The sequence below is a fragment of the Manis pentadactyla genome, chromosome 3 (genome assembly GCF_030020395.1).
Source record: "Manis pentadactyla isolate mManPen7 chromosome 3, mManPen7.hap1, whole genome shotgun sequence".
Classification (NCBI taxonomy): Eukaryota; Metazoa; Chordata; class Mammalia; order Pholidota; family Manidae; genus Manis; species Manis pentadactyla.
In genome coordinates, this window is record NC_080021.1 from 215,057,301 (window position 1) to 215,073,681 (window position 16,381).

Below are 16,381 nucleotides of genomic sequence, written 5' to 3' on the forward strand. Positions count from 1 at the left end.
TTCCTACTGCCTGTATTTAGACCTCATCCTTGCTGTTGTAATTATTTCATACCCAGGTGCCCTTAAAGCAGTTCTTTCTCCTCTCCAACATCTTGTTGATTTGTTGATAAGTATTAGTTCTCACTTTTTTACATCATTAGATTGTTTTATTTAAAAAAATAATGCATGTTCATTGTAACAAGGGAAATAACTCCAAGATATATCTTAAAAAGTTTATCTGTCTTCAGACCAATCTCTATCAGATAATCAACGTTAAGGGTTTGGTGTGTGTCCTTTACACATTTCTGTGTACCCTTACAAATTCATTCTGCAAGCTGATTTAATTACATATGGACCTGACTCATTGTTTTTAATAACTACATAATTTTTCTTGATGTTTCATAATTTTTTATCCTTCCTCTACTGAGGGAAATATAGTCTGTCTAGTTTTTGCTACTACAGACAATGCTAAATTGATGTAGCCTCACATACTGGTGCTTTTGTTTTTAGTACATGGAATTTCCCAGGTATGATTGTTGGGTAAAACGGTATATATAGTAAAGTTTTAAATACATGCCCACTGACAGATGAAATGGATAAACAATGTGGTGCATATATACATATATATGCATACATGCACACGTACACACACACACACGGAATATTATTCAGCCCTTAAAAAGAAAGGGAATTCTGACAAAAGCTACAACATGGTGAACCTTGAGGACATTATAAGTGAAGTATGACAGTCACAAAAGGACAAATACTACATGATATGCTTTTTAAAATTAAAATATCATTGATATACAATCTTTTGAAGGTTTCACATGAACAACACTGTGGTTTCAACATTCACCCATGATCATCGAGTCCTCACCCCGCCCACCCCCCATTGCAGTCACTGTCTATCAGCTTAATAAGATGCTATAGAATCATTACTTGTCTTCTCTGGGCTGTGCTGCCTTCCCCATGATCTACCTATATTGTGACTGCGAATTATAGTGCCCCTTAATCCCCTTCTCCCTCCCCACCCACCCTTCCCGACCCCTCCCCTTTGGTTACCACTAGTCCCTTCTTGTAGTCCGTGGGTTTGCTGCTGTTTTGTTCCTTCAGTTTTGTTTTGTTCTTATGCTCCACAAATGAATGAAATCATTTGGTACTTGTCTTTCTCTACCTGGTTTATTTCACTGAGCATAATACCCTCTAGCTTCATCTGTGTTGTTGCAAGTAGTAGGATTTGCTTTCTTTTTATGGCTGAATAATGTTCCATTGTGTATATGTACCACATCTCTTTATCCATTCATTCATCTATCAATGGACACTTAGGTTGCTTCTGTATCTTGGCTATTATAAATAGTGCTGCAATAAACATAGGGGTGCATATGTCTTTTAAAATCTGGGGTCTTTTTTTCTTTGGGTAAATTCCTAGGAGTGGAACTCCCAGGTCAAATGGTACTTCTATTTGTAGTTTTTTGAGGAACCCTCCATATTGCTTTCCACAATGGCTGAACTAATTTACATTCCCACCAGCAGTGTAGGAGGGTTCCCCTGTCTCCGCATCCTTGCCAGCATTTGCTGTTTGTCTTTTGGATGTTAGCCATCCTAACTGGTGTGAGGTGATATCTCATTGTGGTTTTAATTTGCATTTCCCTGATAATTAGCGATGTGGAGCATCTTTTCACGTGCCTGTTGGTCATCTGAATTTCTTCTTTGGAGAAGTGTCTGTTCAGATGCATGATTCTAATCTTATGAGGTACTTAGGGTAGTTAGATTTAAAGAGACAGAAAGTAGAATGGTGGCTGACTGGGACGAGGCTGGGGAAATGGGGAATTATTGGTTATTGGGGACAGAGTTTCAGTTGTGCAAGAGGATAAAAATTCTTTGGATGGACAGTAGTGATGGTTTCACAACAGTGTGAATGTACTTGATGCCACTGAACTTTATACTTAAAAATGGTTAAGGTGGTAAAGTTTATGTTATTTTACCACAATTTTTAAAAAATAAATAAAAAGTTTTGGATAGTGCCAAGTTAAGTTATAGGAAAATGAAGTAATTTATTTTCCTGCTGGCAGCACATAAGAAAGACTGGATAATATACACACAAGCTCACTGTATGCTAGGTATTCAAGGCATGAAATATAGAAAGAACACCTTAACTCTCCCAAAGGATCACCACTGATCCACTTGACTGAGGCACCTGTAGTCCCGTCAGTGGTCTTTCTGTAGTTGTCATTTGAATAAAAAACCACTCTCTGCACTCAGCTGTTTTTCTTTTTTCTTTTTTTTTAATTGAAGTATCGTTGATATACAATCTTATGTTGGTTTCAAATATACAACACAGGAGTTCAACAGTTACACACATTATTAAATCCTCACCCCCACTAGTGTAGTTAACTGTCTGTCAACATAGGAGGATGTTACAGAATCATTGACTATATTCTCTATGCTGTACCACCATCCCTGTGACCAACTTATATGATGATTGGGAATTTCTGTGTCCCTTTATCCCCCTCACCTTCCCTACCCACTCACCCCAACCCCTCCCCCATGGTAATCACCAGTTACCTCTCAGTGTCTCTGTCTACTGCTGTTTTGATCATTTTGTTTTGTTTTTATATTCCACAAATAAGTGAAGTCATATGATATTTGTCTTTCTCTGCCTGGCTTCTTTCACTGAGCATAATACCCTTTAGATCCATCCACGTTGTTGTAAATGGCAGGATTTCTTTCTCTTTTTTTTTTAATAACTGAGTAATATTCTGTTGTGTGTATGTACCACATCTTTATCCATTCATCTACTGATGGACACTTAGGTTGCTTCCATATCTTGGCTATTGTAAATAGTGCTGTGATAAACATAGGGGTAAATGTGTCTTTTTTGAATCAGGAATTTTGTCAGTTGTTCTTCAGACACATGGAATGACTCAGTTCCCCAGATGACAAGAGAGGGTTTTGTTGTTTTTTGTTTTGTTTTGTTTTGCTTTTTAATGGAAAAGGCTGTCACAGTGTTATCTACTCGGAAGAATCTGTCTCTGTGATGAATATTGGTGTCTGGTGTGGTATAGGAATTGCCTCTTCCTGTTGTGTCCTCAGATATTAGACTAATTTCTCTTCCTGCCTTCTTCAGGGGGTCAGACCAACCTTCGCATACCTCAAGGCACTGTGGGCCAAGTCATGCTGGACGATCGGGCTTATCTGGTCCGCTGGGAATACTCGTACAGCAGCTGGACCCTCTTTACTTGTGAGATTGAAATGCTGCTTCATGTTGTTTCTACTGCAGGTGAGGTCAGCTTTGGAAGACATCACTGTGGGGAAGGAAAATGGACATACTTGGAGGATTTGAAGGATAAACAAAGAATTCAGAACCGTCCAGCTTGAGATTAGAGTAACTTGTCTTTCAGTGATCTTAGAGTTGTTGTTTCCCATGAGGTCACAGGCTTTCTTTCCCCTCAGATGTGATTCAGCACTGCCAGCGGGTCAGGCCCATCATTGACCTGGTCCATAAGGTCATCAGCGCGGACCTTTCCATAGCAGACTGCCTCCTGCCTATCACGTCCCGCATCTACATGCTGCTGCAGCGGTGCGTCTCTGGGCCCACGCCCACTCGTCAGAGTCTGCACCTGTTCTGTGGTGGGAAGCCCTCGAGTGATGCTTGTCACCAGCTGAGGGTTTTCCTATTTTTACATCCCTGCTGATAGGAGGGACTTGGGAAGAGATAAGTGGAGAATATTTGGGATAGAGCAAGTTGCATTGTTCACTGTCCTGAGTATAGTGCCTGTTCTCCAACTTAGGTTAACAACAGTGATTTCCCCCCCTGTTGATGTCATTGCTTCTTGTGTCAATTGCTTGACTGTTTTGGCTGCCCGGAACCCAGCAAAGGTGAGACCCTAAGCCTTCCTCCTAACAGCCAAAAAACGTTGCTTTTGGGGTATACCTGAAGACACATGAACATTTGACTCTGCTTCTCCTTTCTCAGGTCTGGACTGACCTTCGTCACACAGGCTTTTTACCATTTGTGGCCCACCAGGTTTCCAGTATGTGTCAGATGATCAGGTGAGCCAGCTCTTGGGGTGGGTAGAGTATATTCCCTGGGAGTACCATATACATTTCAGGTCTAGACTAATTTCATTAGTTTTAAAGAAGCTTCTCTTTGCTGTTTACTATGTCTTCTTCTTGCCTATTTAGCCCTCTGACCAAAAGTAAGAGAGATGAGTGAGGACAAGGCAAAGCAAATGATGGGACTTGGGACACAGAGGCTGCTCTCTTCTTAGGCAGCACTGGTGGTTCCCAGTCTGTAAAGCTTGAGAGACAGAGAGGTGGTGGTTCTCATCCCGCAGCAACCACCTTAGGTACTTGGGAGTTACCTTTCCAGCCTAGAGAATCCAGAGGGTCTGGATCTGGAGGCTTGGCTTCCTTCTCTTAAGCCATAGTCACTCTGTACCTTTCCTTGTTTCATGGCTACTTGAGATTGCCTGGTAGACCAGCTGTTAATATATAGGCTCTATCTTATTACCCAAGCATTCCCTCATTGTTCTCTCTTGCTTGTAAGAGAAGGACATTTTTCTGATGTTTATTTATTTGGTTCTTCACTTTAAACCTCTTAAGGTTGTACATTAATAAAAAATGTTCACCCTGTGTATAAAATTGCCTAGATTTGATTAATTCCTTTGCAGAGCTTTCCTATTTTGTACTCAAGCCATCTAGACAGTAATAAGAACGCTCTGTGATTACATTTCATTGAAGCTTTGAAATCATTGCATCATTTTCTTCCCAGTGCTGAGGGGATGAATGCTGGAGGGTATGGAAACCTCTTGATGGACAGTGAACAGCCCCAGGGCGAGTATGGGGTCACTGTTGCCTTTCTGCGCTTGATCACCACTCTTGTCAAGGTAAAATCTGGTCAGACAGAATCATCTGAAGTAGTTCCCCTGCCTCCTGCCATTGTGGTTATCTTGTCTGTAGGTAGAACAGCTGTCCTGAAGTTAATGGGGTATGGCAGTTTCTGTGTACTGAGTATTTACTATGGGCCGGGTTCCATAGTAGGTGCTCTTTCTGTGTTAATTTATTTACTACTCAGAGCCAGTGTGGTGTAATGCAGTGACTATCAAGTTATTTCGACTGTCACCCAGGGTATAATACATATATTTTGTGTCACATACCAGTATACACATTTGTGTATTATACTTCTGAAGCACTACTCTTATTATGCAGGATCTGCTCGGGTATTTTAAGCTAATCTCACAATTCACTAATGGGTCACAACTCAGTTTGAAAAATAATGGTGTAGTGTGGATTTTGGAGTCAGTCAGAATTCAGGTTGACTGCTTACTAGCTGCATGACTGTGGGCAAATACTGGATTTTTCAGAACCTTTGTAAAATTGGAGTGATAAATGATCTCTGCCTCATGGAGCTGTTGAGAGGGGAAAAGCCCTCTATGTATTTCCTGCCTGCAGGAGTCAATTAGTGAATGCTTACAGAGATAGAAACAGTCCTATAGAGAAAGGGATATAGATAAGGATGTTAATATATAAAGAAAGCATTCCCAGTTTTAAGATGAGGAAGCTAATGTTAACCAGTAATATGAGGACAAAGAATTTTGAGTATCTTAATCTTCTTTCTGGTTTCCTGGTGATGTCGTAGAGTTTAGGGGGGTGCTTTTGGAGTAAATCTCTAGTAACCACGTGATTTTTCCTTAAATGGCATAGGCCCTCACAGGCATGGTTTCTTGTAGGGGCAGCTTGGTAGCACCCAGAGCCAAGGGCTGGTGCCCTGTGTCATGTTTGTGCTGAAGGAGATGCTTCCCAGCTACCACAAGTGGCGCTATAACTCCCACGGCGTGAGAGAGCAGATTGGTAAGGAAAGCCTGGGCAAGAAGAGCTGAGGGATTCCTGGCTCCCCGGAGATCTGCCCCTTTCCTGGGCTCAGGGTCATCACGCGAGGCCATCACATTCCTGTCTTTTCCGGAGTCCAGGTTGCCTGATCCTGGAGCTGATCCACGCGATACTGAACTTGTGCCATGAGACAGACTTGCATAGCAGGTAGGAGGGACGTGATTTCGGGGGCTTGATGCTCCAGGGTGCTGCCACTCCCCCAGGGAAGACACGGGCTTCTGCTGGGCAGTGCCATCTTGTTCTCCCAGAGAGCTCGCCTTGGTTGAGCCCAGAGCTCAGAAGTCTTGAGGTTCTGATTTGCTTTCCACTGGACTGTTTATCCTTCCTCCCTGTAGGGCGAGAGGAGCAAATGAAGTGGGAATGCTATTGTTTCCGATGAGATTGTATGCGCGTACACACAAACCAGCCTTTTATGATCTTGATGAAAGTAATGCCTGTTCTTTGGAAAATAATTAGTGCAAAATGCCCTTCGTAAACCTTTTTCCCAGAGATGACTAAGTTAGTGTGTATTCCACTGGTTTTTTCCTCTGCTTGTAACTGCTCTGAAATTTCCTTCCCATGCCACTACATACCAGTCTGTCTTGTTTTAGTGGTTCTGTGCATTCCACTGTGTGGGTTAATCATGATTCATTTCAGTAAACATACCCATTAACTGATGGACATTTAGATCATTTTTCAGGGTGGTTTTTTGGATCAGATCTGTTTAAGGAAAGTGACTGGAATACCTTCACCTGGCAAAAGGGGCTGGTCTGTGTTACTGATGCCCAGTTGTTAGGTTTGGATGGCACCCTTTTCTTCCAGTAAAACACCTGGTGGCTCCCTAATGACTCAGAGTACATGTCTTCCAGTCACACCCCCAGCTTGCAGTCTCTCTGCATCTGCAGCCTGGCCTATACAGAAGCAGGACAGACTGTTATCAATATCATGGGCATTGGTGTGGATACCATCGACATGGTGATGGCTGCGCAGCCTCGCAGGTAGGGCTCGCTCTGCACTTTCTCCCATTTTTATTGTGCCTGCATGTTCTAAGAACTCTGGTTTAAGTTAACATGTGATAGCTTTTTTAAGACAACCTTGCTCTTCCTAGGACCTAGCCTTTATATAACCTAGTGGCTGATGTATATAGCCTGGCACATAGCGAAAGGAGTTGATTGGTCCTCCTCTTTCCTAGTTTGGACTGGGGCCTCTAACAGAGGCTGTTGAACTCTGGGATTATTGTTGGAATCTAATTCATGAGAGCACATATGTTGTGAATGAAGTCATGTTGTCTGAATCAACTTTGGTTTCCATTTGGCACCCTAGTGATGGGGCAGAGGGCAAGGGGCAGGGCCAGCTGCTCATCAAGACAGTGAAACTGGCATTCTCCGTCACCAACAATGTTATTCGGCTGAAACCTCCTTCTAACGTGGTGTCCCCCCTGGAACAGGCTCTCACACAACATGGTATGTATTTCTCCTCCAGTCAGCAGCATTTCTGACCATAAGTACTTCCTTCAGGCTGTTTTTAAAGGTCAGCAGTATTTTTTCTGATGAACTCGCTAAGGAAATTTGGGAATGATCACCAGCTCCCATCCTGGACTTAGAAACAAGAGGGCCAGATGTCATGCTTCATTTCTGCCTCTTACTGATGGCAGAGAGTACTTAATGCATGTGGGGTCAGACTGCCCTGGTTCACATTTTGGCTCCAGCCAGCTCTGTGACCTTGGGCACATTATTAGACAACTCTGCCTCAGGTTTCTTGTCTCTAAAATAATAATAGTTCTTACATTATGAGATTATAATGAAGATTACATTAGTACCTGTAAAACTTGGAGAGAAATTCCTGGTACCTGCCAACTTTTGTGTGTTGCTATTTTTTTACCTTAAACTGCCCATTTCATCTCTTTGGTTCCTGGGTTCCTCATTTTCAAGTGGTGTTTGTATAATGTCCAAGACAGACTCAAGGTGAATAATCTGGGGATTTTTAGCATTTGCATTTCAGTACAGTGCTTCAACATGATGTCTTTTTCTAACCTACTTGTTAAAAAACTACCTATTTTCTTCAAAATGTATCTCTTTCTGCTTTTAATTAATTGGAATGAGCTCTTTACTTCCACATCCTGCCTCTGCCCTGGGCTACCGACAAGAGAGAATGATACGGCCACCTGGATTCACACTGGCCCTCCAAGTACCTGAGGAGAAAGTCCCTCACATACATGAGCCTTTGTTATCAGAAGCCTCTCTTGACAGCTTGAATGAGGCTCACTTGGTGTCTAAACTGCTTTTTGTGCTTCCTCAGGAGCCCACGGGAACAACCTGATTGCTGTTCTTGCCAAATACATCTACCACAAACACGACCCTGCTTTGCCACGTCTTGCCATCCAGCTGCTGAAGCGTCTGGCCACGGTAGGATCCCGCTTAACCAACCAAAGCCCCTGAGACCCGACTTGGTGCTGGAGACTGCCCTTGCCCTCTCCCAAGAGAAGCAGCTGGCTTGGACTTCTCTCAAAGTGATGGACGAATTGTGTCTTAGGAGGGTTTTTTCCCCTGATTACAAAAAGTATACATACTCATTTAAAAAATATTTCCTAAATGTTACAGATAAATGTAACAGAAAGTTGAGGTGCCCTGTGATCCCCTTGTTCCAAGAATCCATATGAGCTGGTTGGTGCACATTGCTCCAGATTTCTTTTTATCTGTGGTTATATGTTAAAGGTGTTTGGGTGTGTGCTTTTGTTCTTTACAAAAGTAGAATCTGCTATACACACTGTTCCGTGACTAGCTTTCTTGACTTAACACGTTGCAAGTGCTTCCTTGTGGTGTACTCTCTTTGATGCCCTAGAATGGATGCTCATCATTTATTTGGGCTATTTTCTGTCTTTCACTACTATAAACAGTGCTGCAGTGAACATTATCCAGAGAACTCTGTAAACTTTTGTTTACTGTTCCTAAAATTAGGTAGATATCGGTGACCATTTTAGTTTTTATTAGACATTTCCAAATTGTCCTCCAGAAAGGATTATAATAGTTTATACTCTTAACATCAAGTCTTGTATCCTTGCCACAGTGGCTTCATCAGGTTTTTAATCTTTGTCAATCTGATAGGCAATACTACCTCATTTTTTACTTTGCATTTATTTAACCATGAGAGTAGTTGTGCATCTTTTATGTTCATTACCATTTATTTATTTCTTCTGGGACTTCACGGGCATCCTCTGCTGTAGTTTGGGGTGATACTCCTTTTGACCTGCCAGAGCTGTGTCGGATGTTTCCTGTTCTGCCCATTTTTTGAGAGCTCTTCAGAATTCCCTTTTGCAGGAGCCTGTTGAGGTTTTTCTGCAAGTAGAGCTCTAAGCCCATGTGTTCTGGCCTCTACCAGGTGGCCCCAATGTCAGTGTATGCCTGCCTGGGCAATGATGCAGCTGCCATTCGCGATGCCTTCCTGAGGCGGCTGAAGGGCAAGACTGAGGACATGCGCATCAAAGTCATGATCCTGGAATTCCTCACAGTTGCAGTAGAGACTCAGCCTGGCCTTATTGAACTGTTTCTGAATCTTGAGGTGAAGGATGGCAACGACGGCTCCAAGGTGAGCCTGCACCTGGGATGAAGCTGGGAGATGGCTCGCTGGTAGGTGGGTACTTGGCTCCGTAGGTGCAGGTACTGGCAGCAGCTGTGGGGCTGAATGCTCACTGCCCCCATGCAGGAATTTAGCCTCGGGGAATGGAGCTGTCTCCACGCAGTGCTGGCGCTGATTGATTCCCAGCAGCAGGATTGCTACTTGTGCTCGCCCCTGCTGCATCGCGCAGCCATCGCCTTTCTGCATGCCCTGTGGCAGGACCGTCGGGACAGTGCCATGCTGGTCCTCAGAACCAAGTAAGGCTGACTTCAGGGGTTATTTGCCTCCAAGACTTGTCTGTAAAATGGGAGTAACGGTAGTTCCTGTCTTAGAGGCTTCCTGTGACAGCTCACTGAGCATGTGCATCAAAAGGGCTTGGTGCCTGATGCAGTGCGGAGGAGCCTCACTTAGTGTCATCTTTAAGGTAAAGATATGTTTACCTCAAGAAGTTGCCGCTGTTTGTAACCCCTTCAAAACGCGTTGAGAAACAGTAGGCTCAGGTAAGAGCGGCCTGCTAACCACTGAGCTCAGCGAAACACCCTTCTCTCTTGGAGCCTGTTTGCAAAGGGAAGGAGTGTCGGAGAGGCTAACCATGGGACTCTGTTGCCCTTACTGCCCTCCCAGTCTCTTCTTTTTGAGACTTTTGGAGATGTACCAGTGGAATGAACCAGTAGAATTTTCACTGGGCAGCTCCCTCACATACAATCGTGGGTCTTAGAGGAAAACATGATTGTATCTATGGAATCCTTTATGTCTGTGTAGGAGCAGGTGACCCCTGAGGCATGTTAGGGTCGGGACTGGTAACCAATGGAGGAACAACCATCAGAGGGAGGTGGAGAGATGAGAAAGGACTGTGAAAGGGTGTATGATTGCCAGCACACATGTTTTCTTTTTAGACCCAAGTTTTGGGAGAATTTGACCAGTCCGCTATTCGGAACCCTCTCTCCTCCTTCAGAAATGTCTGAGGTAAGCTGTGTGGCGGTCGGAACAGTGACTGGAAGTCCCTGGGAGGAAAGGCTGGACTGTGAGACTAAGGTGTAGGCACTGGTTCCTCCGCTAAATAGCCAGAACGTGTTCTTCCCTGAACTTGTTCCTCAGAGGAGTGCCTGCTTGCTTTCTCACTGACGCCTTGTTCTGGGAAGGAGAGCGGCAGGCCCTGCTCTCTGTGGATGGCTCCGTGGTCTTCTTCACTCACTTGGAGACACCATGGACCTGACCCTTCTGCTTTTGCAAGTCCAGTGCCCATGAACATTCGATAGGGAGTGTGCTTTCTTCTTTTTTAATTACCGGGTTCCTGTTCTGTTCTAGGAGGCGGGGGGACACCAGGGAAGAGGTTCTTTTGACTGGTGTCTGCTCTGCTCTGCCCTCTACAGCCCAGCATCCTGGAAACCTGTGCTCTAGTTATGAAGATAATTTGCTTGGAGATATACTATGTAGTTAAGTGAGTCCTTTCCCCTTTTGAGATTTTAATTAAAAGCGGTGGGGTGAGGGTGGCCTACCACTGGGTGCGTGGCTTCATGAATCAAGGCGGAGGAGAGGGCTGATTTGGAGCCATGTATGGAGGGCTGCTGAGCTGGGTCCCTGGCCAATCCATTGATGGTATTTATGATTGTCAGAAGAGTTAATTGTGAAGCAAGCTCCATGTATCTGGGATTTTATGGAGGAGGAATCCTGGAAAAGGCTTCAACCTAACCCATTATGTTGAGCAAGAAGTATGAGCCCCACACATTGGAGGTGATCCGGAGCTATCTGCCTTTCAGCCCATGTGAGGTTGCTTTCTCTGCCTCAGCAAGGCTCTGTGCCCATCATGTTCCCATCTGCTTTCAAGATCTAACTGTAGGTTTTGTTTTTTGTTGACACCCTAGGGGTTCACTGGACCAATCATTAAAAGATGCACTCAAGAAATTTTCCAGTGAGAAGCGTTTCGCCTACTGGTCAGGATACGTCAAGTCCTTGGCAGTTCACACGGCTGGTATGGAGGGCAGCGGCTGCACTTCCTTGGTAGAGTATCAGATGCTGGTGTCCGCCTGGAGGATGCTTCTCATCATCGCCACCAGTCATGTAAGACCCTCCTGGAGTGAGTTTGCCCCTTGGCTTCCTCACAGCCATGTGCTGGTTTGCCTAGCAGATGCAGCCCTTTGGGATAAAGACTAAGTCAGGGTTTTCCTCTGAGAGCTAAAATGTCAACAGGTTCTGTGCCCAAAAAATGGGGTTAACATGGGGTGTTTGAGGGTATTGGGTCCAACAAGAGACCCTTAGGAAAAGTGCTGAGAAGTAATTTAAAATCCATTCATTCATTCATTCATCAAAGGCTCCTGTAGCTAACCTATGTGGTCTTGGGCAGGTCTTAGGGACTCCTTCCTCCACCACCCACCTCTCACCCATGTGTGTAACTGCCGCCTTGTGCCCTGTGCACGCTGGTAAATATTTGTCGGCTGGTCAGTAGGCAGCTGAAACAGCCACTGCAGCACCCTCTCTAGTGAGCAGTTTGTCTTCATTGGCTCTAGAAACTGCATTTCCTGGTCTTAGAAAAAGAATAGAGGCCATTGTCTCTGCACTGTGTCTACTGAGAGTTGGTTTTTGTAAAGCAAGTGAACATTTGAGAAGAGTTGGCAGTTTTAAGGACTTGGTGTTGAACTGTTCTTCCCCGGGGAGAACATTAATATCTTGACTTCATTAATAAGTTCAGCTGGATAGATGTCCCTTGTTCAAACACACTCTTCCATCTTTTGTGAGTGGCTCCCGTCTTCCCTGGTGCCAGACCGCCCGACAGCCTTGGGGCTTAGCTGTGGCACAGTGGTTGTGGGCCCCTGAGACTGCACACACACCAGATGGCTCAGCCATCTTCGGGGATGGTTGGTTCTCTAGGGAACAACCTGAGCGTCACCTGCCTTTTAGGCCCTAGTGAGGCAGCAGTTCTTGAATTGTATCTGCAGATTCCACCTCCTCTTCTCAGGAAACCTATTTGGTTAAGTCCAGGATATTGACCACATTCATTCATTTAGTGGGTATTAATGGAGTGCTCACCATGTGCCAGCTGCTAGGGCTACACAGTAAGGCAGATAAGGTAGATAAGGTCTTTGATCTCATGAAAAGTGTCCTGTGAGAGAGGAAAAATATAAACAAATTCACAAAGAAGTACAGTTCCAGATTATAATTCACTGTGCAGGAAGTAATCAGGATGCTATAGTAGCATATGCTGAAGTAGAATAGGAGGAGTCAGGGAGGCCCTCTCTGAGAAGGTGTCCACACTGAGACCTGAATGTGTGAAAGAGCCTTCCAGGTGGATTGCCTATGGGAAAGAGTAGGCAGATGGAGTCATAAGTGCAAGGGTCCAGAAGTGGAAAAGAGTTTAGTATGTTTAAGGAGGAAGAAGGTGGCCATTAGGGCTGGAATAAAGTGAGTACAAATGGGGGTGGTCCTGAGATCAGTTGGACCCAATCCTGTGGGGCCTCCCAGTCCTGGTTGAGGAGTTTGTATTTGCAGGGTACTGGGAAGCCTTCGAAGGGTCTGAGCAGAGGATGGGCATTGCTAGGAAGAGGAGGAGCACCTGGCTTGATTCTGGCCGTATCTAAGGGTGGGCACAGAAGCAGCAGGGCCCTCGAGCCCCGTATTAGTCAGAAAGACAATGACTTATCAATGACTAATTCCTCAACAGAGGACTCCAAGTTTCTTTGCCTCTAAAGTCTGGGAAACTTTCCCAACTAACATTTTTTTCTGTTCTTTGCAGGCAGAGATAATGCACCTGACTGACTCTGCAGTGCGTCACCAGCTGTTTCTTGATGTGCTTGATGGGACCAAAGCATTAGTAAGTGTGTCTGGGAGATTTCACATTCCTCCCTTGGAGAAGTCAAAAAGCAGCTCACGCACCTGTAGCCGCATAAGTGGTCAGGTCAAAGGGCTCAATTGGCCTGCGAGGCCTGAGGCCGCAGTGAGGAGGCAGAGGCCTGCTGCTGCCATGCCAGCCCCTGGTGCCTTCTCACTGTCCCACCCTTGAGCTCACTGCTGGGAAGGAAAGGCATAAGGCCAAAAGGTGCCCTGTGGGTGGAGCTTGAATCTGCCACTCATGTCAGCCCGCAGGAAGCCTGACTTCTAACTGGACTGTTGTCTCTTCAGCTCCTAGTCCCAGCCTCAGTGAACTGCCTCCATCTCGGCTCCATGATGTGCACTCTGCTGCTTATCCTCCTCCGGCAGTGGAAGAGGTGAGCACCATGCCAAGAAGGCGGCCTGTGGCTAGTGCTGCCCCTTGGGGCCTGCTTGCTCCTCTTTACTGCCCTTTCTCTCACCTTCCTGGAGGGGAGAAAGTGGGCACGAAATGGGCTAGCTTTCCGTCGTTGGGACCAGGACTGACATAGCAAGTGTGTGAGGCAGGCTGCCCAGTGTGCGTCCCAAGATGGAGCAAGGGGAGCCTATGGCCTTTACATGAGGTGTGTTCTCCCCTCCTTCACTACCCCATGTTATTCCCAGAGAGTTAGGTTCTGTGGATGAAATCCTTGGGCCCTTGACGGCGATCCTGGAGGGAGTGCTACAGGCAGACCAGCAACTTATGGAGAAGACCAAGGCCAAGGTGTTCGCAGCCTTCATCACAGTGTTGCAGATGAAGGAGATGAAAGGTGAGGGGCAGTGGAGTGCGGGCAGCGATCCCCCGGCCCTGCTGGGGGCCAGCCTGGGTAGGGCTTCATCCAGCCTAGAGCTGGACATTACTCCTTTGGGGGTTGAGATTTCAGTCTTGCAACTCTTATTTTCAAGAAAACTCTTTATCTTCCTTCCCTGTTTCTCCTCCCCTCTCATGGGACATACACTCTTCCTGCCTGGGAAGGAGGTTTTGTTATGCAACAAGAGTTTGCATGGTGAGTGTGACGGTGTCCTCTCCCTGTCCGCTTTGCAGTGAGTGACATCCCTCAGTACTCCCAGCTGGTGCTCAATGTCTGCGAAACCCTCCAAGAAGAGGTGATTGCTCTCTTTGACCAAACCCGACACAGCTTGGCATCAGGCAGTGCCACAGAAGACAAGGACAGCATGGAGACTGATGACTGCTTCCGGCCCCAGCACAAAGACCAGCGTGACGGGGTGAGGGGGTGCCCTGGGAAGAGGTGTGTCCTTCCCATGTACATCCAGAAAATCTGGACTGCCTGCTTGCCTGCTTTGTGCCAGGCCCTGGAGTGATTAGTGGGCAAGACAGATAATCACTGCTCTTAATGGAGTTCACGGCCTAGCAGAGAGTTAATAAATCAGAGACCACAGAGAAGTGTCAGAAGACCATTGTGGAGAGTCTTGTGCATCAGAAATGCAGGGGGAATGTACAACTTGGGGTTCTCACCTAATCTAGGGGCTCAGTGAGAAAGTGTCTTTTAAGCAGTGACTTAAAAGCATTGATAGAGTTGGGCAGGCAAAGGGACCGGGGGAGATTTGGGCAGTGAGAACAGCATGTGGTGAGCTGTTGGTAATAGTCACCTGACTCCCTGAAGAAAGGCTGGTGTGAGTGAAGATGCAGTGAGCCCTGGAGAGGTGACTGGCAGCCCTGACAGCGTTTTTGATCTGGTTCCCAAGTGACATAGGACGCAGTACAAGGATGTTACACAAGGGAGAGAAGTGATCATATTTGTACTCCGGAAAGATCACTCTGGATACATATATAGAACAGTGTTTTCAAACTGGGTCATGACCTATTAGTGGGTCTTGAAATGAGCTCATTTGTTTACAACTGGCATTTTTTTAATGAAGTAGAATAAAGTGTGAAACCCCAGCAAGCTTTGCAGGGTGTAAGGGTAGGTACTGTTTGATGAACATACATACGTGTACATGGAGACACAAAGTGAACAGCATTTACTACTATGGGTCATGGTCAAAAATAAGTTTGAAAGGCCACGGTGTAAAAGAGTCAATTAGCGAAGATCTGGAGAGGGTGGAGAAGGACCATTAGGAGTCGATAGCAAGAGGGGCAGCCACTCCAGCTCTGTTCGGAGGCGGCGGGTGAGTGACCAGATGTGAGACTGGCAGTAGCACTGGTGTGGGTTGGCGGCCGCTTGGGTGAAGGGCATGGAGGGCCAAGGACCACCCTGGAGGGGCAGCTGCTCCCTGGGAGGGGTGGGGGAGTGGAGCAGGAGTGGGAGAGCTCACGTCAGTTTCAGACCAGCTCATTTGGCATGTGTGCCCAGGTGAGCCAGCCCCACCCTGGCTGCCCTCGCCCAGGCCCGCTTCCATTCCTTTACCCAGCTCTGTCCCTGGGCCCCAGCAGGTATGTGTCCTGGGCCTGCACCTGGCTAAGGAACTGTGTGAGGTTGATGAGGATGGTGACTCGTGGCTGCAGGTGACCCGCAGGCTCCCCATCCTGCCCACCCTTTTCACCACCCTGGAGGTGAGCCTGCGCATGAAGCAGAACCTGCATTTCACTGAGGCAGCGCTGCACCTGCTTCTCACTCTGGCTCGCACCCAGCAGGTAGGAGGCAAACTGGAGGGCACCAGGGAGCCTCTTGGCTTGTGCTGGGCAGGCTCAGGAACTGCCTGCGATTGTCCCAGAAGCTCTGGGCTAGCCTGAGAGCCTCACCTGTCCCTGGATGCAGTGGCCAAAGGGGCAGGTTCCAGGAGTGGTGGAGTCAGATTGTTTCTCATTTCACGGCTTTCTCTCCCAGGGAGCCACAGCAGTAGCTGGAGCTGGCATCACCCAGAGCATTTGTTTGCCTCTCCTGAGCATATACCAGCTGAGCACCAATGGCACGGCACAGGTGAGGACCAGGGGGGCCTGGACTGGCCAAACTGTAGTTCCAGTAGGACAGCACTCCCACCCCTTGGTTCTTCACTTGCCCCAGAAATTGCTTTACTTAGTGGCTTATCTATAGTGTGCCAGTGGTATGATCCCCCCCGACCTATGGCAAGAGAAACTCACACAGCTAGTTAGTGGCAGACCTGAGTCTAG

General features: G+C 46.4%; 1 protein-coding gene across 3 annotated transcripts in view; it reads left to right on the plus strand.

The window, feature by feature from the left end:
* The window catches only part of NUP188 (nucleoporin 188), a 47,639-nt gene that overhangs the window by 27,866 nt on the left and 3,392 nt on the right, over positions 1-16,381 (plus strand). For 2 of the 3 annotated variants that reach the window (XM_036913641.2, XM_036913639.2), the window contains exons 16-36: positions 3,107-3,259; positions 3,433-3,559; positions 3,771-3,858; positions 3,956-4,032; positions 4,754-4,868; positions 5,712-5,832; positions 5,952-6,018; positions 6,720-6,848; positions 7,174-7,313; positions 8,149-8,255; positions 9,229-9,435; positions 9,553-9,722; positions 10,362-10,431; positions 10,839-10,906; positions 11,331-11,526; positions 13,196-13,273; positions 13,582-13,667; positions 13,933-14,078; positions 14,354-14,535; positions 15,701-15,904; positions 16,098-16,190. In XM_036913641.2, coding sequence (XP_036769536.2) covers positions 3,107-3,259; positions 3,433-3,559; positions 3,771-3,858; positions 3,956-4,032; positions 4,754-4,868; positions 5,712-5,832; positions 5,952-6,018; positions 6,720-6,848; positions 7,174-7,313; positions 8,149-8,255; positions 9,229-9,435; positions 9,553-9,722; positions 10,362-10,431; positions 10,839-10,906; positions 11,331-11,526; positions 13,196-13,273; positions 13,582-13,667; positions 13,933-14,078; positions 14,354-14,535; positions 15,701-15,904; positions 16,098-16,190 — 2,624 coding nt within the window. The remainder of the gene's footprint in view (positions 1-3,106; positions 3,260-3,432; positions 3,560-3,770; positions 3,859-3,955; positions 4,033-4,753; positions 4,869-5,711; positions 5,833-5,951; positions 6,019-6,719; positions 6,849-7,173; positions 7,314-8,148; positions 8,256-9,228; positions 9,436-9,552; positions 9,723-10,361; positions 10,432-10,838; positions 10,907-11,330; positions 11,527-13,195; positions 13,274-13,581; positions 13,668-13,932; positions 14,079-14,353; positions 14,536-15,700; positions 15,905-16,097; positions 16,191-16,381) is intronic. The other variant, XM_036913640.2, reaches the window with a different exon arrangement.